Source organism: Ovis canadensis, chromosome 17 (assembly GCF_042477335.2).
Source record: "Ovis canadensis isolate MfBH-ARS-UI-01 breed Bighorn chromosome 17, ARS-UI_OviCan_v2, whole genome shotgun sequence".
Classification (NCBI taxonomy): Eukaryota; Metazoa; Chordata; class Mammalia; order Artiodactyla; family Bovidae; genus Ovis; species Ovis canadensis.
In genome coordinates, this window is record NC_091261.1 from 79,899,323 (window position 1) to 79,921,600 (window position 22,278).

Below are 22,278 nucleotides of genomic sequence, written 5' to 3' on the forward strand. Positions count from 1 at the left end.
CGGGCTCACCCCAGGTGCCTCCCAATTCCTCTCCCAAGGCTTTCCGTGCTGTGCGCTCCCGCCTCACAGGCTTCCTCTGCTCACCCAGGGCCCCAGGGCATGCCCTCGGCCCAGCTCCCACCCCCTTGCCCTGCCTTGGAGGAAGCTGGCTCTGTGCTGGGCATCCTGCCATTGTAGATTCAGAACAAAGCGGCTGCCTTGTCTCAGCCCCAGCTGCCAGGGGGCCCCTGCCCAGCCTCCCCAGGGGGGCCTTGGATTCTCATTCCAGGGGGCCAGGGCAAACGAGGACTCTTGCTCCCGAATCAGCTCAGGGATGCCAGGAACAGACCATCATCACACTGTTCCTGCTCAGTGGTAAATACTTCCAGGAAATGACACAGAATACCGCGGCGTGCCATGGGAGGTTCCGATCGGGCAAGGACCACGATGGAACAATAAACACTTCTGGTGATGGCCTCCCGGGATCTCAGCTTCCATCTGTGCCCTCCTGACCGCAGTGGCCACCATGCGCCTCCTGCCTCCTCTGAACACCACCAGGCAGCTCTTGTTGCCTGGGCGGGGCACTTCTCTTTACACGCTGAAACTTTCTTTGGCGGAAGGACCCTTGTCCATGCTTCTTATGCTGTAGCCCAGCATCAAATCAGCTGAAGCGAGCTTGCCAGTAGATGAACCAGCAACCCTTTGTACCTCTGCCAAGTCTCCCAGGTGGTCCAGTTCAGCCCTTATACATACAGAAAATGGAAGCCCCCAGAGATGGCCACAGTACGTCCAGCTGCTGTAACGAAATGCTGTGGACAGGCGGCTTGAGAACGACAGAAATGTGTTGCTCCCAATAAATGCCGTGGACAGGTGGCTTGAGAACAACACAAATGTCTTGCTCCCAGTTCTGGAGGCTGCAAGTCTGAGACCAGGGTCTCAGCATGGTCGGGTGAGGGCCTGCTTCTGGGTCACAAGCTTCATTTATAAAGGTAATGATCCCATTCATGAGGGCTCCACTCCCATGACCTCACTGCCTAATTACCCCCAAAGGCCCCACCTCCCATCGTCAACATGTGAATTTCAGGAAGACACATTCAGGTTATAGCAACCATCTTGCACAGAGATGGAAGAGCAGGGTGCAGTCTTCACCTCCTAACTCTTGGGGTTCTGCCACTCCTTGCTCCCCAGTCTGCTGTGAACCACGGAGCCAGGGTGTGAGGTTATAGGGGTGCGTGGGATCTGCCCAATGCACATGAGGTGTCTGCTGGGTGTTCCCCAACTCCGTCAGCAAAAATTTTCTTCTTTGAGGAAAAGGCATTACTGCTATTTTGCCAAAGGAAGTCTAGAAAGATTTGTAGGCTTGGACCCTCTCGGGACCTCTCAACCCCAACGTCTCCCACTTAGGATGTGAAATCCTTCCTGCCATATCCCATCCTGAATATTAAAAGAATAACTTTTAAAAAGAGGTTCCAAAATTGTATCCTCTCAATGATGAACAAAAATTATATAGAAAGAAGGAAATACACCACAACACCAAAGTGCTGACTTGAGGATCGTATTGTAGATGCACTGTATTTATTTTCCTTTTTCCACAAATAGGCTTTTATTGTTAAAAACACATTTCTGAGGCTTCCAGTTCTAAGACTGAGTAAGTATAGTCTGTCCTTCCCCTAATGCAACTAACAACCCAGGATGGAATGCAGGAAGCAGCTCTGAGGACTCTCAAAAAGAAGTAGCAGGTGGTCTCGGAGAGGAAACCAGAATCTGGGATATAAGAGTCTGATGACGAGTTGCCTGTCTTGCCTTTTGCCCTGGTATCTGCTGGCCTGGTCTCCGAGGCAGCGTGAATCCCGGGGCTGTGCAGTGGACATGGAAAGAAAGGCCTCCAAGAGCAGCCTTGTCTTCCTGCTCTGAGGAGTGGGGAGGGAGGACTCTTCAGGACAGAAACCCCCTTTCTCGTCCTTTTTTTCCCCCTTATATAGTCCCGTCCCCGGGCAAGCCTCACGTGAAGTGGAAACCTGGCGGTGGAAGCTCAGGGGACTCCTGACCCGAAAGGCTGTGGTTTGAAGGTATGTGTGGTGGGGGGAGGTCCCTTGCTTTTTTTCCTCTCACCTGTCACCTGGTCCCAGAGCAGAGACTCGGGGTCACAGGACGCACGCGGCAGGGCAGGGAGACTGAAAGCCCCGGTTTCTAGCTGGAGGACCAGGGGAAAGGGCGGCCTTGCCAACTGGAGAGCCTGGAGAAATCACGGAGAGGGGAGGCTTGAGAAGAGGATCCCACAGGTTCATGTGTGTGGATCTGACTCCAAACGGCATCCCAGTGACTTCGACACTAGCGGGCAGACCACTCAGATTTCAGGCTGGCCCCTGGGTGGCACTAGCTTAGGACAGATTTGACCTAACATTGCAAAAGTTCAGAAAACCAACCATCGAACTCTGGCACTGTTTAAAAAAAAAAAAGAATCAGCTGAGTAAGTTTTTAAAACCTTGTTGGCTCTGTTCAGTGATTCATGAATTGAGAAACATCCATCTGGCAAACAGAAGGGACCCCGAGGCCCCTTCTGAGGGACTTTTAGGGGCAGGAGGGAGCGGGCATGAGGAAGCTCTTCCAGGCAGAAAATGGCTTTGTTTATTGCAAGTAAACTTTCCTTAGGGGATGGCCAGAGTCTATCAGGCCGATTATCTAACTTGTGCTGATCAGGTGATTCCTGATTGACTGGTTTAATATTCCATTTCTGGAAGAACTGAAACTGTAGCTGAGTCTCGGTTTGGGGACGTGGGTTTTAGCATTAAGTGACTCCACTTAAGGCTGTTCTCTTGTTTTTAATGGCCCACGCGAGACAGACCGGAACTGATCCTAAATGGATCAACTACCTCCTAAAACAAAGACTCAACATTTTCCATAGGGTTTAACCAAGACCTATTCAAAACGCCCAGGACACAATCCAAAGCTACTCTACATACAAAAAACCAGGAGAGTGTAAACACTGAGATGACCCCAGTGTTGGACTTATCAGAAAAGGACCTTAGAAATAAAAAGACAGGAAGTCTCAGCAGAGAAATAGGAGATACAGAAAATCACCAATTAAAAAACTTTCAACTAAGACAATACATCAATCAAAAATTGAAAATATACTGGATGGTCCTAGTAGCAGAACAACAGAAGAAAATCTGTGAACTTGAAGACAGGTCAGTAGAAAATTCGCTACAATCAGCAGGATATCCACCTCTGCCAAGTGCCCGGTTGCCTGGAAAATGTGAATGTTACTTTACATGATAGAAGAGATTCTGCAGATGTAATTGAGGTTATGGACTTTAAAATCCAGACTGTCTGGGTTATTGAGCGGGCCTAGTCTAATCACATGAATCCTTAAAGGCAGAGATTTCTGTCTGACTGGATTCGGAGATGCGGCAGGAGGAAAAATCAGAGGTGTTCAAAGCCTGAGGGGGGATTCAACAATCCTACTGTTGGAGGAGGCTGCGTGGAAAGGAATGCAGGCAGCTTCTAGGAGCACAGAGCAGCCCCCAGCTGATAGGAAGGAAATGGGGTCGCTTTCAACTTCAAGGAACTGAATTCAGGCAACAGTCTCAATAAGCTTGGAAGAAGAATCTTTCCCCAGAGCCTCCAGTTAAAAACAAAACAAAACACACAAGGTTTCAGCCTGACAAAACACCTTGATTTTGGCCTTGTGAACCCAAAGCAGAAGACTCGAGCTTCCTCAGTGGCTCAGGGTAGAGAATCTACCTGTAGGGCAGGAGGCGCAAACTGAGTCCCCCGGTCAGGAAGATCTCCTGGAGGAGGAAATGGCAACCCACTCTAGTATTGAGAGGGTAACAGGCAGGAAGGCCAGGGGTCTCCAAACGGAGGAAATAGGCTGCAAGTGTCAGACATTTCTCTCTCAAACGCAGGAGGAAACAAACTCATGTTACATTTTTTCCCTTCTCTATACAAATTTAACAAGGTTTCCCTTAAAATTCTGTGTTGCCATAATAAGATTATGACTCCACCAGAACTTAAATTTTCTCAAACCTTGAGCTAACCAACGCATTTTTCTTATGGAAATGTTCATCTTAAGCTATGTTAATATGCTATGCATTTACCCCAGACTCTGTCTTCAAGTCGGTTTGCCTAAAGGCTCAGAACCGACTTGACAAACCAGTATGTTATACTCATTCATTGTTCTCCTAATCTGTTAATGAAACTGTTTGTATGGGAATCTGCCTTTCTTCAAGAATCATGTCAATCGTTTTATGGCCCGGGATGACTCATCTGGTGCCAAGATTATCTCAAAATGCATCTTGTGGGTGAGGGGCCTGGTGCCATTCTCTGAGTTTTGAGGCATTTCCTTTTTTTTTTTTTAATTAGCATACTGCTAGTAGCTATATAACATCCAGCTAAAGACTAGCACGGGGGTATTCTTTCTGCCCCCTTCTGATGTCTATGTCTTTCTCTGTCTCTTTTATACTTTAACACAACTTTATTACACAAGAGCTCTGCGCAATCAAGTCTCGTCTCTGGTCCAGGATTGAATTCTTCTCCTCCGGAGGCCAAGAATCCCGGCCTCTTTCGTGTTTCGGCAACAACCTTTCGGTATTCTTGCCTTGGAAGTCCCGTGGACAGAGGAGCCTGGAGGGCTACAGACCATAGCGCGGCGGAGCCGGGCGTGACTGAGCACAGGTGCAAGCACGGGTGACTCAGTTAAGCCCAGCCAGGCTCGCGCCCTACATCAATCTCGAAGTAATAAACAGGTATTGTTTGTAGCCTCTAAGTTTGTGGCAATTTGTTATGGTGGCAAGAGAAAACTAATGCACGATCCAATATGAATGCCAGTGAGAAGTAGTAAGATACTAATTTTAAGTAGATTACAAAAAGGTAAGTATGTACGTTAAAATCTCTAGTGCAACCTCTGGAAAAAAAACTATACAAAATTAAAGTGGAATAACTTAAAAATCCTAGTAATCCAAAGGAAGGCATGAAAAGGGAAATAGAGGAATAAAAAAACAGAAAGGGTAAACAGAAAACAATAAAATGGTAGACCTAAACCCAAATATCAATAATTTGGGCCTAAACACACCAATTAAGAGACAAATTGAAGATATAAATTTTTAAAAAGACCCAACCAAATGCTGTCTACAGGAAACACACTTCAGGTTAAAAATAAAAGGATGCGAAAAGATATATAATGCAAATGCCACTTAAAGCTGGAGTGGTTTTATTGATGTCAGACAATAGGCTTCAGAAAATTAAGAAGGAAAAGAGACACTGCGTACTGATACAAGGGTCAGTTCACCATGAAGACGCAACAAACCTAAGTATCTGTGCACCTGAGAACAAAACTTCAAATACAGGAAACAAAAAATGCATAGACTTGAAAGGAGATATGCACAAATCCACAATCTTGGTTGGATACTTCAACATTCCTCTCCCAGTAATCAATACAACAAGGAAACAAAACCACCATCCATCAATGGGTCCTAACTGACACTTACTGAACACTCTATCCCAAATAACCATCTCCCCCTCGCCAAGTGCATAGGAAATATTCACCAAGACAGCCCATATCCTACATTGTTAAGTAAACATTAACAAATTTAGAAGGAATGAAATCATACAATATTACGGTCTCTGACCTAGATGGTATTTAAAATTAGAAACCAACAGAGATGGTGGTAAAATCTCCAAATACTTACAAGTTAAACTACACACTTCTAAATAATACACAGGTTAAGGAGGACATTGCAAGGAAAACTAAAAAAATGTTTTGAAATGAACAAAAATGAAAATGTAGCATATAAAACTTTGTGGGATGCAGCTCTCGAATCCACAATCTAAGCTTCCACCTTAGGAAATTAGAAAAAAAGAGAAAAATAAACTCAAAGTAAGAACTATGAAAATAACAAATAACAGAAGTCAGTCAAATAGAAAAGGTAAGAACAATAGAGAAAATTAAAGACACAAGGTAGGTTATTCTTTAAAAAGATTCTTTAAATTAATAAACATCTAGCTATAGACTAACAAAGAAACAGAGAAGGCAAATTATCAGTTTGGAGAATGAAAATGTGACGTCACCCTGCAGACACTAAGAATATTAAGGGAATACTATAAACAACCCCACGTGCATAAGCTGGATCCATGAGATGAAACGGATCTATTCCTTGAAAATCACAAACTACCAAAACACACCAAAGATGAAACAGTTTGATTAATCCTTTAACTGTTAATGGAATTGAATTCACTGTTAATCCTTTTGAAAAAAAAAAAAAATCTACAGGCCCAAACAGTTTCACTGCAGAAGGCTACCAAACATTTAAAGAAACACCAATCCATATATCTCTTCCAGAAAACAGGAGAAGACTTCCCAACTCTTCCTTAATCTAATAAAGGGCAACTACAAAAACGCCTATAGTTAACATCATAGTGAACCGTAAAATAATGGACACTTCTCTAAGAGTAGGAATACCGTAGGACTCACTCTAAAAGTTACAATCATCAAGATAACGTGGTATTGGTCAAGAGAGAGAGACACGCGCATCAGACTGAATGAAGAGCATAAAAACAGACCCTGTAAAGGCAGCTCAGTGGAGGAGAAAGGACAGCCTTCAACAAACAGAGCTGAAACCATCAGACACCCATATGAAAAAATATGAACCTCAAACTAAACCTCACACCTTATACAAAAGGATCACGGAAATAAGGAGAAAATGTCAGCTCTCCAACACTAGAGAGAATCTCTGTGATAGGAGGTTAGGCAGAGTTCTTAGATGTGGCACCAAAACAACAATCCATAAAAGGAAAATCTGGAAAGTAGCACTTCATCCACTTATAACACTTCTGTTCTGCAGGAGCCGCTTTAAAGAGCAGCATGAAAAGAATGCTAAATTCGGGGGGGGGGGCGATATTTACAGATCCATATCTGATAAAGGGCTTGTTTCCAGAAGACTCTTGAGAGTCCCTTGGACTGCAAGATCAAACCAGTCAATCCTAAAGGAAATCAACCCTGAATATTCGTTGGAAGGGCTGATGCTGAAGCTAAAGCTTCAATACTTTGGCCACCTGATGTGGAGAGACAGCTCTCTTGGAAAAGACCCTAATGCTGGGAAAGACTGAGGGCAGGAGGAGAAGGGGGTGACAGAGGATGAGATGGCTGGATGGCACCACCAATTCAATGGACATGAATTTGAGCAAACTTCAGGAGAAGCCTGGTGTGCTGCAGTCCGTGCGGTCACAAAGAGTCCGACTCGACTTAGTGACTGAACAACGCCAACAACAATCCAGAATAAACAAAGAATTTCTCAAAATTCATCGGTGAGACAACAACTCAATTTAAAGACACTTCACCAAAGAGGGAACATGGAAGGCAATTAAACACACAAAAACAAGCTTAATATCATTAACCACATGGGAAGTGCAAATCAAAATCACAAGGAATTAGCACCACACACCTATCAGAATGGCTAAAATAAAAAAATATTGGCAGTTCCAAATACCGGAGAGAAACCGGATCTCTCATAGTGGAAGCCAAAAAAGCAGAGATACTCTGGAAATTTGGTGGTTTGTTTTTTTTTTCTTTTTTTTTAAAGTTAAACCTTTAACTATATGATTGAGCAATCTCACTCCTAGGTACATACCTTAGATAATTTTCTGTTCATATAGAAACCTAAACACAAATATTTGTAGCAGTTTTATTGAAAATTGCCAAAAACTGGAAACAAGGCAAATATCCTTCAGCGGTTTGTGAAAGAGAAACGAACCGCGGCAAGGAATAGCACACGGCCCCGAGAGGCAACACGCGTGAGCCTCACACACACTGAGAGAAGCCAGGCTCCAGAGGCCACACCCGCTGTGATCTGTGTCTGTGACCTTCTGGAAAAGGCAAATTTATACGGATGGAGAATGCAGACGGGTTTGCCAGAGGCTGGGGTGGGGCGAAGGGGCAGCGTAAGGGAATTCTGAGGTGACGGGACTGCTCTGTACCCTGACTGTGGGGGTGGTGGCACAAATGTGGTAAAACACACAGAACCTTACGCAGGAGACAGTTACTTTTATGGTATGTTAATTTAACCATTTTAGAACCTGAAACAAAATATGCTCAAACAAACTTCTCTTAAAAAAAAAAATGCTTTCAAAGAAATTTCCCACCTGGGTTTCTTTCAGATGGGTTTCTTCTGCTTTGTGGGGCCCTTGCCACACCAGCCCTGGCGTTTGTGGGTCTGTTTATTCATCGAGAAAATGAGACCGGTCTCCCCCGACCCTAAAATGATACCCGTGGTCAGGCTCTTTGTGAAAGCAGGGGAGGGGTGGGTGTGGAAAGAAGGCGTGTTTGGCCCCCACCGGGCTCTGGACCCAGATGGAGCACTTGTCCTTTGGTCTGAAAACCTCTGGGTTAGAATAGCTGGTCTTGGCCCAGATCCTTGCACACCCTGGGCCCACCCTGGATTTCAGGACCTTCAGGTGGGGCTCGCTCACTCACCCCTTTGGCACATGCCCCTGTGGACTCTGGCGGCCAGCTAGGCCAGGGCTGGCGCTTATGGCCGGTGATCTAAACAAGGCCCTTTGGGAGAAGCTCCTTGTTCTAGGACTCCCAGGTGACACGGGGGTTAAAGACGGTGGGTAACCTGAAAGGGCTCTGAGATCTACGCCTCCTGCAAGGCAGGAGTGCGCGAAGACTGAAACTGTTTTTTCCCCATGCAGGACAACTTTTGGAAAGAGCACTTTCTGAGCAATAAGGGGCTGTGCACAGATGCGGGGAGCTGCTGTTGGGAGGATGACTCAGACCCAGGCCAGGGGGGCCAGCGCATCATTCGTGCGGAGAGCGGCTGGTCACACCCAGCACCTATCACGCGCTGGGGCACCGTGCTAAAGAAGCACTGATCTTCATGATGACCCTGGGAGGAAAGAGCTGTCATCACTGGGATGAGGAAACTCAGGCTCCAAGAGGTCACCGGTCACATGAGCAGGAGGTGACAAGGCTGCGTGTCGGTTCCCAGCTCCAACCTTCTGGGCTGAGGCCCGATGTTAGGCCTGCTCTCCACACGTGGCCCGAGATAGAGACCAATGTCACCTTTCATCAAAAGCTGGAGAAGAGCTTGCCATGCAGAGCAATGCTCATAAAAAAAAAAGTTAAACAAAAATTTTACACAACAGAACGCTTCCTTTGAAAACAATCTTATGTGTAAGTCCAATCAATCCAGAAAACCAGAGTTGGGCAATGGTGGCTAAAGGTGAAAGCAGGGTTGCCTTGGGGCTCCCAGAGCTTCTGGAACACTGCTTGAAGGCGACTCATCCAGTAGGTTGGCACCTAAACTGTGACAAGCACAGGAGGTGCCATGATGCTTAAGGCTGGCTTTGGGTTCGAAAGAATGAGGCGGGATTGTGAAAGACTCATTCCTGGGTTAGTCAGCCCATCAGGCTTGCTACGTGCACTGGGCGCTGGTCCACCTGACCTGGGTACCACCTGGTTCACCCTCCCCTCTGGTCAGCAGCCATGACCTGTCACTCCCTGGGGAGAAAACTTATCTTCCCCATCTTACATGTAGTAAGCTGACTCTTTAAAGATGTGAATGATAAGATTAAGAGCTTACAGCACCCTTCCTTTTTCCTTGCCCTTATAAAAGGCGTCACCTGGTTTTCCTGTATTGACAAAAGGAGGGTGTCTGAGCACAGATCCTGGTGGAAGATCGGTGACCCTGGGGCACATGCTGGCCGAATGGCTCAGAGTGGAATCATCAGACGCACCTCCTTCTCATAGATGTCAGGGATCACGCCCACGGGGGAGCTGACCATGCGCACGGTGTTCCTGCCAAATAGCTGGAACTCATAGTGGATGAGCTGCTCCCAAAAGCCGTTGTTGGGCCGGATGATGGGCCGGCAGGACTTGGTCCACGTGTGGGCGTCCAGCAGGGACATGGCGTGGTACTTCATGAGATAGGCGAGGCAGAGGGCGGCCGAGCGGCTCACGCCGGCGGCGCAGTGCAGCAGCGTGCGGCCCTGCTTCATCTCCACGCTGTGGATGTGGTCTGCGATGGGGTCGAAGAAGTCACAGAGCCGCGAGGTGGGCGTGTCGGCCACGGGCACCTGCACGTAGTGGATGTCCTCGTACAAGGTGTTCACCACCTCCACTGAGACGTTGATGACCGTGCTGATGCGGTTGCTGGACAGCATGAGCCTGTTGTTGGCGGCCACCCCGCTGCTGATATACAGGCTGCTGGTGATCTGTGAGAGGCCGCTGACTGAGGGCTGCCGGAATGGAACCGGGAAGGCACACGGGGATGCTGTCATTGGGCCGGTGGGTCAGCGGCCCGTGAGACATAGAGGCGGCCTCTTCCTGCTAGGCTGTGTCCATGGAAAACTGCAAGGAGGGAGAGGAGACAGATGAGGAGCCCCAGTTCAGGGCCCCCTGCTTCATACAACTCAGTGGGGCCCCTCAGCGTGGCTGTCAAGGTCACTTGTGGCCTGGCCCCCTGCCCACCTCTCCACCATGCTTTTAACCTTTCTCATGTCCTGAATGGCCTCGGCTGGGCTGAGTCATGTTCTGTTCCGCATGGACACTGGTCCTCTCTGGCCCAGGGCCCTTCCTGCTCTCAGTCCAGAACCCCCTTTCCTTACAAGCCTGTCAAGTCCTAGTCTGTCCCATTCAGCAGAGAACTGTTGAGCACTGGGATCTTGGCCAAGGGCCACTTCCTGAGGGAAACTTTCTGGGACTATACCCCTCCCCTACACGTGATCCAGTACCAGCTCCAGGCAGGTCCCAGGTGCCCTCCTTCCTAACATTTCCTGAAGATGTGCTTTTGCCATGCCCTGTCTGTGAGTTCTCATGGTTTAGCACTGTTTCTGCCTTCGTTCCTGCTATATCGCCGGTGCCAACTGCGTGTTCCCACAAGCAGGTGCTTAAAAATATTTGCTGAATGAAGAAATGACTGTCACTCAGTCTTTGAGACCAGTGGATGGTACCCCATCAGGCTCCTCCATCTGTTTTTCAGGCAAGATTACTGGAGTGGGTAGCCACTTCCTTTTCCAGGGGATCTTCCCTACCCAGGGATCGAACTGGATCTCCTGCACTGAAGGCAGATTCTTTACTGTCAGGGAAAAAGCCCCACCCTCAACCAGCCGGAAGCCCAAATGCTAAGGGACGTTCTGGATCCTCATTACCTGAAAACTCAGAGAGAAGTGGACAGAAGGCCCCCAAAACTAGTGCCCAGTGGGCAATAGGAATTAGGGGAGACTGCCGTTCATTACTGGAGAAGGTAATGGCACCCCACTCCAGCACTCTTGCCTGGAAAATCCCATGGACGGAGGAGCCTGGTGGGCTGCAGTCCATGGCGTCGTGAAGAGTCGGACACGACTGAGCGACTTCACTTTCACTTTTTACTTTCATGCTTTGGAGAAGGAAATGGCAACCCACTCCAGTGTTCTTGCCTGGAGAATCCCAGAGACGGGGGAGCCTCATAGGCTACCGTCTATGGGGTCGCATAGAGTTGGACACAACTGAAGCGACTTAGCAGCAGCTGCAGCAGCCGTTCATTACAGGGACAAAAAGTGTGGTGAGAAGACACTGCTCTGGAAGGTGAGGGTAGTGATGAGAGGAAAGTCATTTTCATGCTAATCAAGAAACACTTATCAGGCACTGTGGTAGGTGCTGGGGATACTGAAACGTAGAAGACAGCCATGGGCCCTCTCTCACAGAACTCAAAGTGTCGCGGGAAAGACAGACATTAAATAGGCAATTATGTGTGCAACAGAGTTGAGCAATAGGGATAATAGTGCCTACCCTAAAAAATCTTTTACCTTCCAATTTTTAGATTAAAAAGAGAAGAAAATTGAAGATCATTTTTCACCTGTACAAGGAATACCTAAAACTGCTCTAGGAAAAACCTTGGTGTGTGTTATGGACAATTAACTGCTAAAATTATTGTTAAGTTATCTGGATTTACCAGAGAATTTGCATCTTGAGTGATCTGAGCTGAACCTGAAGACTATTAATAAGTTATGTTTGGAAGTTTAACTTCAATAAAGTAAACGTTTGTTGTGGAAGCAACAAATACTGACTTACTAAACAAAGACGGTGTGGTATGCTTGTTTTTTTTTTTCACAAGGCTCCTGAGAACCCAACTGCAGCATCTCAGTTCAATTGAATGAAAACGTGTTTAGTATCAAAAGAGCCCAAGACACTGGTGTGAAAGTACAATCTCAGAGGTTGGTTAGTTACTGTGGGATACTTACTGGTCACTTTGTACAATGTAGATCTGAAGTAAGGTGGTGAAACGTTAAATGTGACATTCCAAAAAAAAAAAAAAAAAGAATCGTGCGGGGATTAAATGAGGTAATCCATGTAAAGTGTTTAACACAGGGCCTGGCACATAATTAACCACTGTTGCTGTTGTTAGGGAAGTTAAAATCTAGGGCATTATGAAAATGAAGAGTAAACGGAGTTACTTCAGGCTGAGGCTAGAGAGTTGCAAAGATCGCCTGAAGAAATGACCTAAAGATCTGAAGAACTTTTAACTTGAGGGGAAGAGAGCGGGAGAAAAAGCGACTCGTCGGCATCTCAGTGTCACCATTTTACAGCCTACAAAACAGCATAGCAAGCCGGTGTCTGGAGTTAGTATCTCCATTTTATACACGGGGAAAGTGAGGCAGAGTGGGGGAAAGGACCTGTCTACGGTCACAAAGCAAGGCTCAAAACAGCCGATCTTTCTAGAGGGAAAAGTGGGCAAACACCATGGGGCTTTCGTAAATACTGGGTTATAAAACGTGGAACATAGTCCAAGGGTTGACGGGAGAAAGGCGCCACTTCCAGGGGTGAGTCAGGTAGATTTCCCAGGGAGTTGGTGTTGGAATGGGCTTATTTGCCCGCTGTATGAAGACCTCAGGGTCTTACCTCTCTCTCGCGGGCGGGAGGGCAAGTGCATTCAGGAAGCATCCTTGGGCGAGCGTCTCCGGGTAAGAGAAGATCGGTCACGACCCACGAGCCACTGCCCCCGCCGGCCCGGGGCTCCGGTTTCCATAGCAATGGTCCCTTGTTGCGGAAAGAGATGGGCTGTGCCGGGTCTCCGGAGAAACCCCGGCCTCGTTTTCCCCGTCCTGGAGCTGCCGGGCCCGGACTCACTGGCCACCGCCCTGCGATCACGCGGGAACCCCAGCAGTCCTAGTCGAGAAGTAGGGTCCGGGCTCTGCGTGCCGCAACCCACTAGTTCACGCCCAGCCCGTCTCCATGGCAACGCACCGGGCGGCGCCACGGCAGTCGCGAAGGGACAATCCGGCCTCATCCGCAGGCTTCCGGGCAACGCCCACACGGCCCGCCCACCCCACCCCATCCCCCTGGTCCCGCCTTTCCTGCGCGTCTCCCGGGCAACGCGCGGTGCTCCGCGCACCGCGTCTGCGCAGGCGCTCACTCCGCGTCTGCGCGCGCCCAGAAGAGCATGGACCCCGAGAAGGCTCCCGTTCCCGAGTTTCTCGCCAAAGCGGAAGACGAAAACTCAGCGGTTGGCCAGCAGCTCCGGTCGGTCACATGGAACCTAGACTCGCCCACTGCCGGTGCGGTCGCCCCTCAGGCGACCACCAGTCCTGGCACCTACCCGGCGTCGGCCTTCTTCCGGCACAGTAGGCTCGGTAACCGCCGGGACACTCACGTAGGGAGCCAGCCGAAGATTTGCTTCCTGCGGCCGCGGACTGCGCAGCCGCTCGTTTTCTTCAGGTGCGGCGCGGGTACCCAGAGCGTTCGTCGGAGCTCGGACCCGGGGAAGCCGAACTCTCAGACTTCTGCTCCCTCGGCAGCCGCGGGGATCTTGGTCCTGGCTCTCCAGAACCTTGGGCGCCTCAGAGCCGGGGCTTTTCTTAGACCCCAGGAGAGTCTGAATGTCCCCGTCCAGGTCTTCACTCTCTCCGGAGCCCGAACGCCCTCAGCCCGGACTCTGAAGATTCCCACCTCAACCCAGTATCCTCCGAACGCCCGGGCCCGGCCTTTAGTCTCCCAGGCTTGACGTCGTCTGTCCAGAAGGTTCCTAGCGCCCCCTGGGCCGAGTCGAATGTCCTTACCAGCCGGGAGGCCCAGGTTCCCTCAGGCCTGACGCTTCCCTCAGTCTGAATCCGCAGTGACCCAGGGAAAGCCCTTAGTTCTCTCAGCCGTGGCCCTGTCCCCACAGACCTCAGCTTCCCCTCGCCTCCTCCATTTCACACTCCCTCAGAGTACCCCCGCCCAGGCTTCCACAGAGGCCTTGCTCTGGCAGCATTATGGTTCAAAATGACCATTATTACTTGAAAGGGAGTATTCCCTGTCGTGGCCTCCCCCCTTCCCGGGAAGTATTGGTAATTTGGTGCACCACTGAGTGGGTGAACTGTTTAGTGTATCTTTAGGTATTTTATGCTTTTTTTTTTTTTTTTACCCCCCAGCAGAATTCAGGGGACTTTTGATTGTGAGCATCTTGATCTCTAAAGGAGTCTTTTCTATCTCATGTCTTTTCTGTTAAAAAATGTAAATGGGAGATAAGGGGTGTTTGTTTCTACTTGTTTGTAGATGTAAAAGCATTCAGAAAAGCACAGTTTCAAACTGGCTGAACATGAATTAGGGGGAAAATTTTTTAATCCTTCAAAATGTTTTATCCTTTAAAATTAGTCCTTTTTTTTTTTTTTTGTCCTGTCAAAATAGTATGCACTAGTAGAAAAATCAGATGGACAAGCAAAATGAATATCTGGAGACAATCACGGTTCCAAACGGGCTGAAAATGAATTAGGATAAAAAGTTTTTTAGTCCTTCAAAGTGTTTTATCCTTTAACAGTTGTCCTATCAGAATAATGTACACTTATAGAAAAATCAGACAAGCATAATGAATGGCTAGAGACAATCACTGTTTCCATTGTGTTGTATATTGTTTCAGGTCTGTTCATAAATATGTACTGCAACATGCTTAAGCATTTTTTTTTTCAGTGGTAGGGAGGGAATATGTCACAAAAAAGTTTATTGTAAACTTGCCCCCCGCATACACTGTGGATGTCTCTTTTATCCATAGCTGCTTAGTATTTTATTGTATGGCCTAATCACAATTTATTCAGTTGCTTGCTTATTGTATATTTAGATAGTTTCCAAATTTTAGGAGGAAAATGTTACAAATAATTATTTTTAAGTAGGCAAAAAAGATATATATATATATAGTTGCAAAACCACTTCATGGTGTCACCAAATTATCAAAAGTGAAAACTCAATGTCTGGTATTATCCATTTTTGATCAGTTCCTCATTTTAACCAAATTGTTATCTCTAGTTTGGCCTGGAGCACCTGGCTTCATTCTACCACACCCCATCCCATCCCAACTTCTGCTTCTCACCCTCCAGAGTCTCCTCAAGTGTTTGTCCACTTCAGACTTTCTTTACCTGTCTAGACTTTCCCCAAATCCTTTTCCCTTAGAATTTCCCAATTAACCAACATAACCTGTGTCCAAGCATTTTATTCTCTTTTTTCCCTGATTCCTTTGACTGTCCCCACCCGGATGTCCCTTAGACCTAGGCTCATGGAGTGCCCCTGACCAACCCCCCTCAAATTTATCCCTCTGACTTTGCTTCTTTCCTCTAAGACCTTCACTTCCCATTTCATCCTGCATTTTCTTCAGATGACTGCTCCTTTGGACACTTATAAGTCCCTGTTGACACTTTTCTTGTGGATTACTCTGACCTTTCTACATCCTTCTCAGGATTTTATTTTCCTCTCAGCATCCAAGAAACACCCCTTAGGCACACGTATTCCACAGGAAGAAACCTAAGCCTACTCCCTTGCTCCTCTGACAGTTATGATAGGGCAGTGCCTCTCCCAAGAAACTTCAGGAAGGCTCAGCCACTACCCCAGGATCCCATCAGATCAGGTTGTGTTCTAGTCCTGACCCCAGCCATCAAGCCTGTGCCACCTTCTCCTCCCTCTGCAGCTTAATGAATTCCAGTGAAGCAGCAATGAAAAAATTTTTACCCAAGAGCCACTTATCTCGGGTGATAATACGAGACAACCTCAGTGCACAGCGAATCTATGAGATGGAGGTAAAGTCATCACAAGCCTTTCCATTAGAGGGCGCTAGTGGCTTGATCCATGTTCATTTCACTCTCCCTGTAACCTTGGAGGGAGCTCTCAGATCTTAGAGGTGGTAGGAGGCCATCAGGGTGCTCTAAATACAAGCCTGTTTTACAGAGGAGACAATTAAGAACTCCGGGTTACTGAAAGTGTCATAGCTATTCCTTGTTTGAAGGAGCCAAGGAAGATTCCACATCTCTTGGTGCCTGTGACATTTTTTTCCCTCAAAACACATTACCTTGCTGTTTAGGGAGCCCCTGAGTGGATTCCTACAATCTCCTGTAAAAAGAAGTCTTGCTTCTAGAGCTTGAATTAGTATTGACACCATTTGGTCATTTTTTTTTTTTCCTTCAGGGATTATCTCCCACTTTTCCACACGAGAACTGAGATTTTTCTACTTTTTGCTTATTGACAAGAAAGGTTTGACCTGCTTACCCAAAACCCTCAGAAGAAGAGGGAAACCACAGTGTCACCATCCCACAGGCCCTGACTGATTAGTTCATTAAATGCATCTTCAGGGCTCACGGGGCAGGAAGTGTTTCGGGCATGAGGAAGAGACTAGTGAGTACGATGGACTCTCAGAATGTGCCCGTTTCTTCCACTAGAGCAGGCGGGCCAGAGTTAAGCTGCTGTACCCTTCCTGACTTTTTTGAGCCCCTCTCCGTGTTCCAGGACCAAATCTGGAAGGACCCATGAGATTCTGACATTGAAAACAGTGGGAAAGATTTAAGAGATGGTGGCAGATCTTAAGTGTCACCAAGACCAAAAGAAGAGTAGAGATGTGAGTGTTTCTCTCTCTGCTAAGCTTCCAGTGGCACGGTGTAGTGGAATTAGAGCAGTGTTTCTCCCCCACAAAGTTCTCCCATTAGGGGAAGAGATGGCTTGCACCAGCCATTGATTTCCCAGGGCCATCCAGGAGGGCAGTGAATATCTAGTGTGTTGGGAACCCTCTGAACAATGCTCTCAGAACAGTGGATAATGGCTGGTATCCCTGCATGTGTGGCCATGGTTCTCAACTGGGATGGCTATGCCCTGTGGGGACTTTGGCGATATATCGTAATAGAAGAAATAAGTAGGGAATTCCCTGGTGGTTCAGTGGTTAGGTCTCTGTGCTTTCACTGTTGAGGGCGCAGGTTCAATTCATATCCAGGAGCTAGAATCCCACAAGCTGTGTGGTGTGGCCAAAAAGAAGTCCAGTTCAGTGTGACGTAGGGGGTGTCACCGACAATATGCAGGGGGCACCAAGTGAGTAATAGGGACTGAGTGATAAGAGTTAAGGAAGGGGGGGGGTTACAAGATGCACCCTTTTCCCTCCTTCCTTCTGACCACTCTCCAAACAGATATTAGGCTCTGAGGCTGCAGACTGTCAGAAGGTACCACAGGAGTGAGCTGACTTGATGCCCTCACTCTACAAACGGAAATGGAGCTCCCTGTGAGCCAAGTTATTGATGGAATACTGAGTTCATCTAGCTCCTTTTCCACCTCATAGCAGCAGCACAGATGCCTCTTACTGTGAAGTAATCTCACCTCTGCTTTTTGTAAGATAAGAGCTGCAGACAAGACCAAGAAAAAGATGAACCACTTGTATGACCACCTGAAAAAGAAATTCATGACAGACCAGCTCAGAAAGTTGGGGCGCTGGCGACGGGAATCCACAAACATCCGGCAGTACCTGGATACCATCCGAGGGAACAAGATCCTATTAAAAGCTCAGCCTAACAGGAAAGATCAGCCACCCTAGTCAAGGCAGAGTGGTCCATCCTGGGGCCATGACGATGCTAGGCTGACCAGAGACAAGCTGGAAGCGAGCCGGTCTACACTATTGTGGAACAGCAATAAATGAGACCCGTGGACAGTGGAGCACAAAGCTGCTCGGCAATGCTGCTATTTCTTGCCCAGTCCCATCCCCTCTTTTCTGGTGAAGGCAGTCCTGATAGTCCTGTAGCTACCCAAGTGGAAAGGACTGAATCGAGCCGGCTTCCAAGGTTAAGAAATTGACCTCTGGTACCCACGTGTCTGGTGCAGTGCCAGGCCGGGTGTGCTGGGACAGTGGTACCTTGTATGGGAAGGGCTTGGTAATGCCACTGCCTGGCATTCCGGTGGTGAGTCCAGGTGGGGCATCAGGCAGACCTGGGTTAAGAGCCGTTTCTGCCGTCCATCAGCTGTGAGGCTTTGTAACCTCTCTGAGCCTCTGTTTCCTTATGTGAAAAAACGAGGCAGCAGTGTGGGAACCGCCTCCAAGGACCGGTGTGAGGCTGTGGAGCACTTGGCCCAGAGCCCGTCATCCCATGGGCTCTCCCCACAGTGCCTTCATTTAGCTTCCAGCCTTGCCAGTCCTGCCGCCCTGGCCTGCCCACTGCCCCAGCCGCACCTGCAGGCTCCTCATCTAGAATCATCTTCAGGGCTCTGAGGAAGCTCTCTTCACCCTCCAGGGCTTATCTCAATGCCATTTCCCCACCAACCCCCCACAAGCTTCTCTGATCTTCTGCCTCCCGCCTGCCCCTCCACAACCCAGGCCAAGCCGCACGGGTTCCCCTTTCTCTGAACTTGGCTTACCTGTGGTGGCTTCACTCTGCCTTTCGTGGTAGATGTTTGGATGTTTGTCCCAGCCTTAGATCAGACTATACAGCCTTTGAGAGTAGGAGCCAGGGATCCCCAAGATTCAGTTCAGGCCTCTCCTGTGCCACTCCACCCCACCAGGAGAGGCCTCCCCTTTGTGTGCTGATGTCTCTGCACTGAGCATGCGGTTGGCCGTCTCTTTGCTCTGTCTTCCTGACCATGTTGTGAATATGTCGACCGGGTTACTCACTTGTTCATCTCTGTAACCACAATGCCCAGTAACACTGAGCAGTCAGTGTTTTCTAAGTGATTATTCCTTTGTTTAATTACAGCTTCAGCACTGTGCCCAGAGTAAGGGCATGGTACATATTTTTTAAAGTTAACCAGGTCCCCTCACTTTACAGATGAGGAAACAGGCCCAGAGAGATGGCTTGACTTGCCCAAGGTCACACAGCAAGTTAGTGGCAGAGAACTAGAAGCAGGTTTCCTGACTGCCGGGGAGTGGTCGTTCGGCATTACCACAGCTGCTAGGTAAGGACAGTCCTCATCCGGGGATGGAGAGCCAGATGTCCACGAAGCTTCTGTTTTCCCTTTTAATGCTCTTCCTTTGAGAATACGCTACTTTTCAGTGGGAGCCAAAACCTTACTAGGTTTTTGTCTGTTTTCTTGGCTAAGCACAACTGATTAGAATAATTGACTCTAAGTTTTATTATACAAGCCATATGACCACATTTGCCAAAAACAAAAACTCTTCCATTAGACCAACCACTGCTAGCATTTTGATGTGTTTCTTATATTTTGAGTATTCGTTTCATTTCAGCAACAGTCCTTTTCCCTGGCACTGTACCTAGAAAGGGGAAAGAAAGGCTTCGGGGATCCTGGTGTCTTCAGAGGGCCCACCAAGCCACCCAAGCTCCACTTTTCTCCAGAGAACTCTGCCCCTGCTAAATCTTCCCCTAATGCAGCCTCTAAGCCTCACCCCTGTCTAGCCTTCAGCCACACCCACCCTTCTCCTCTCCTCTGGATGGCTGGCCTTGGCAGAGGGTCTTTGCAGTCCTATGCTGTGGCCCAGCAGACTGGGGGAACCCTGGGAGTGAGATGGGTGGGAGCTTTGGGATGTCTACCTAGTAAGTCACTTTATAAACCACTAACTCACAGGCAGACTTAGTCTTCCCATATTTGCATTAAAAACCAGAGGATTTTGCATTTAAGTAAGGAACAAGAAGTAATGAAATTCTGCAGAGGCCCCTAATTTTTTTAAACAGAAATATGCCAAGCTCTTTTTTCTTTTTAAATTAGGCATTTATAAGCAAGCAAGCATACATTAATTACATAAAAATAGTTTTTTGAGTAGTAGAGAAAGCCATCATATTGTCATTAGCAGCAGTGGAGGAGAGAAGGGAACAGCAATGCAGATGCTCCTGGTGGGCGTGAGGGTGGAGCTGGTTTTTTTTTTTTTTAATTAAAAAAAAAAGTGTCATTTGTGACTCCTGACTTAAAGCAAGAACAAGATGGCATCCCCAAGCCTGGTGGGTGCAGAGGGTAGGTGGGGTCACCCAGAAAACCAGCTGAACCTGTGGGCATGAGGTGGCCCAATTGTGGAGAGGAAAAAAAAAAAAGGGAAGGAAAATCAATGAGAGAAATGAAGGAGTATTGGATAGGAAGATATTCGAGAAATAGAATCCTGAAGCTAAGGAGGGCCTTAGGGATTCTTTAGTCCAGTGTGCGCGCACACACACACACACACACACAAGTGGAACTCCTAGTTTAAATGAAGTCTCCCTTGGCATCCCATTCCCATAACTAAAATCACTGACATATTCACATTTATTGAGCATTCATGTTTCAGGCACAGAGCTCAGTTGTTTTCAAACACGAGTCATTGAATCCTCCCAACATCAAAGTAGGTAATTTTATTAGCCCGCTTTATAGATGAGATGTTGAGGCTCAGAGAGCCAGAATCCTGCCCAAGGTTGGGCAGCTAGTAAGTGACAAAGTCTACCTTCAGCCTGTCTAATGTGAAGGCCATCTCCTAAATGGCCTGTGATAAGCCCCCAATCTTCATCACTATAGTCAGATATGGAGGCGGGGCACCTCGGGAGTGCGAGTTCACAGATGATGATGTGGAACCTCAGCTGTAATGTCAGTTGCCCAAGACCGGCTGTTTCCCAGAGAACTGGAAGGAGCCCTAGGTCTCCCTTCTACCATGTGGCTAAGGGGAACTTGTTGCCCATTTTGGGCTGGACAGACTGGGGAGAGTTACAGAGATGTGGATGAGGCGTGTGCCCACCCGGGAAGTGGGAGAACAGGACACAGGAGTCCTGACCATTGCCCATTAGCTATGAAAAGATGTCTTCAGCTTGGTCCTCAGGAAACCTTTGTGGAACATCCTTTGTGTCTGAAGAACCATGCTCATGGCAGGGGACAGATGAATGATACTCTTTTAGTGGGATAGAGTGTCTTGGGTGTACTCTGTAATTCTTGCTGATGGCATTTCCTTCCCTCCTCCCTTTTCACCAGATACACCTCACCAGATACACAGGGCACTTGGAAAAACCTTCCCAGTTCAAAAATCTTGCTGAGTGCACAGTGGGTTCCTTTAGATTTTCTCCATGACCTGGGACAAAAGGAGGGAACTTCTCTTTACCAAGCACCTGTTACACGCAAGACATCTTATATCCTACCTCACTCAGTATTCACAAGAGTACTCTTCAGATATCATGCCCACTTTAAAAAAAAATTATTTTTGGCTGCTCTGGGTCTTCATTGCTGGGCACGGGCTTTCTCTAGTTGCAGAGAGTGGGGGCTACTCTCTAGTTACGGAGCACGGGCTTCTCATTGTGGTGGCTTCTCCTCCTGTGAAGCATGTCTAGGGCACGCAGGCTTCAGTAGTTGTGGGCACGTGGGCTTTAGCTGTCCCAAGACATGTAGGATCCTCCCAGATGAGGGATCAAACTGGTGCCCCCTACATTGCAAAGTGGATTCTTAACCACTGGACCACTTGGGAAGACCCATGTCCACTTTTAAGATGAGAAAACTAAGGCACAGAGAAGCTAAGAAACTTGCCCAGAGTCGCTCAGTTTGAACCAGCCTGTGAGATGCATAAGGCGTGCTCTTTCCTTGCCATCTGGCTGCCCCGGTGATGCTCAGCTTCATTTCCAGCACCACCCTCAATTTCAGCCATTGTTGGTGCAGGAACTGCTCTGTGATGGATGCCCATACATAGCCCTGGCCCTTGACTTTCCTCCTAGGCTACTGCCATTGACCGACCATGTGGTCACTGACATGGCAGGGAGGAAGTCTTGGGTGAGGATGCTGGGACGTCGTGGCAGGTCCCAGCTCCAGGGTGTCAGGCAAGGGCATCAGATCTCAGCAAGTGGGTGTGGGGCAGCCTGCCAGGGGCCTCAGCAGATGACCATAGGGGCAGCTAGCTGGGGAGCAGGGGAGGCAGTCACAGCTAAGAGTGATCCCACAGCTCTTGTCTGTCCCATCCGCCTATCCTCCCATCCATCCACCCAGCATGCACTTATCCATCTGTCCATGTGGCGCTTCAGCCCACAGAACACAAATGTGGAGAAGCTGATTCTCCTGTTTGCCGTGACACCCTCACTGCTCCCCACCGCTGTGGGAAATTGGGGTGACCTGCCCGCTGGGAGCGCCTCTGCCCTGATTCACTCTGACCTCGAGCA

The 22,278-nt window shown here is 48.2% G+C and overlaps 2 protein-coding genes across 3 annotated transcripts; one reads left to right on the top strand and one right to left on the bottom strand.

The window, feature by feature from the left end:
- Positions 1-1,521: 1,521 nt before the first annotated feature.
- Positions 1,522-14,060, bottom strand: DUSP18 (dual specificity phosphatase 18). 2 transcript variants are annotated; one of them, XM_069556896.1, is made up of 3 exons: positions 12,857-13,280; positions 9,715-10,327; positions 1,522-2,215 (listed from the first exon to the last, which is right to left on the bottom strand). In XM_069556896.1, exons 2-3 carry the CDS (start codon positions 10,255-10,257, stop codon positions 2,012-2,014), a joined length of 747 nt encoding a protein of 248 aa, XP_069412997.1. In that variant the 5' UTR covers positions 10,258-10,327; positions 12,857-13,280; the 3' UTR covers positions 1,522-2,011. The 2 variants fall into 2 exon arrangements, with proteins under 2 accessions (XP_069412997.1, XP_069412998.1); XM_069556897.1 differs by lacking the exon at positions 1,522-2,215 and having other exon boundaries at positions 7,648-10,327; positions 12,857-14,060.
- On the top strand, positions 13,384-17,897 carry C17H5orf52 (chromosome 17 C5orf52 homolog). Its single transcript, XM_069556898.1, has 3 exons — positions 13,384-13,672; positions 15,891-15,999; positions 17,574-17,897. The coding sequence occupies exons 1-3, from the start codon at positions 13,398-13,400 to the stop codon at positions 17,769-17,771; spliced, it is 582 nt and encodes a 193-aa protein (XP_069412999.1). The 5' UTR covers positions 13,384-13,397; the 3' UTR covers positions 17,772-17,897.
- The last annotated feature ends 4,381 nt before the right edge of the window (positions 17,898-22,278 follow it).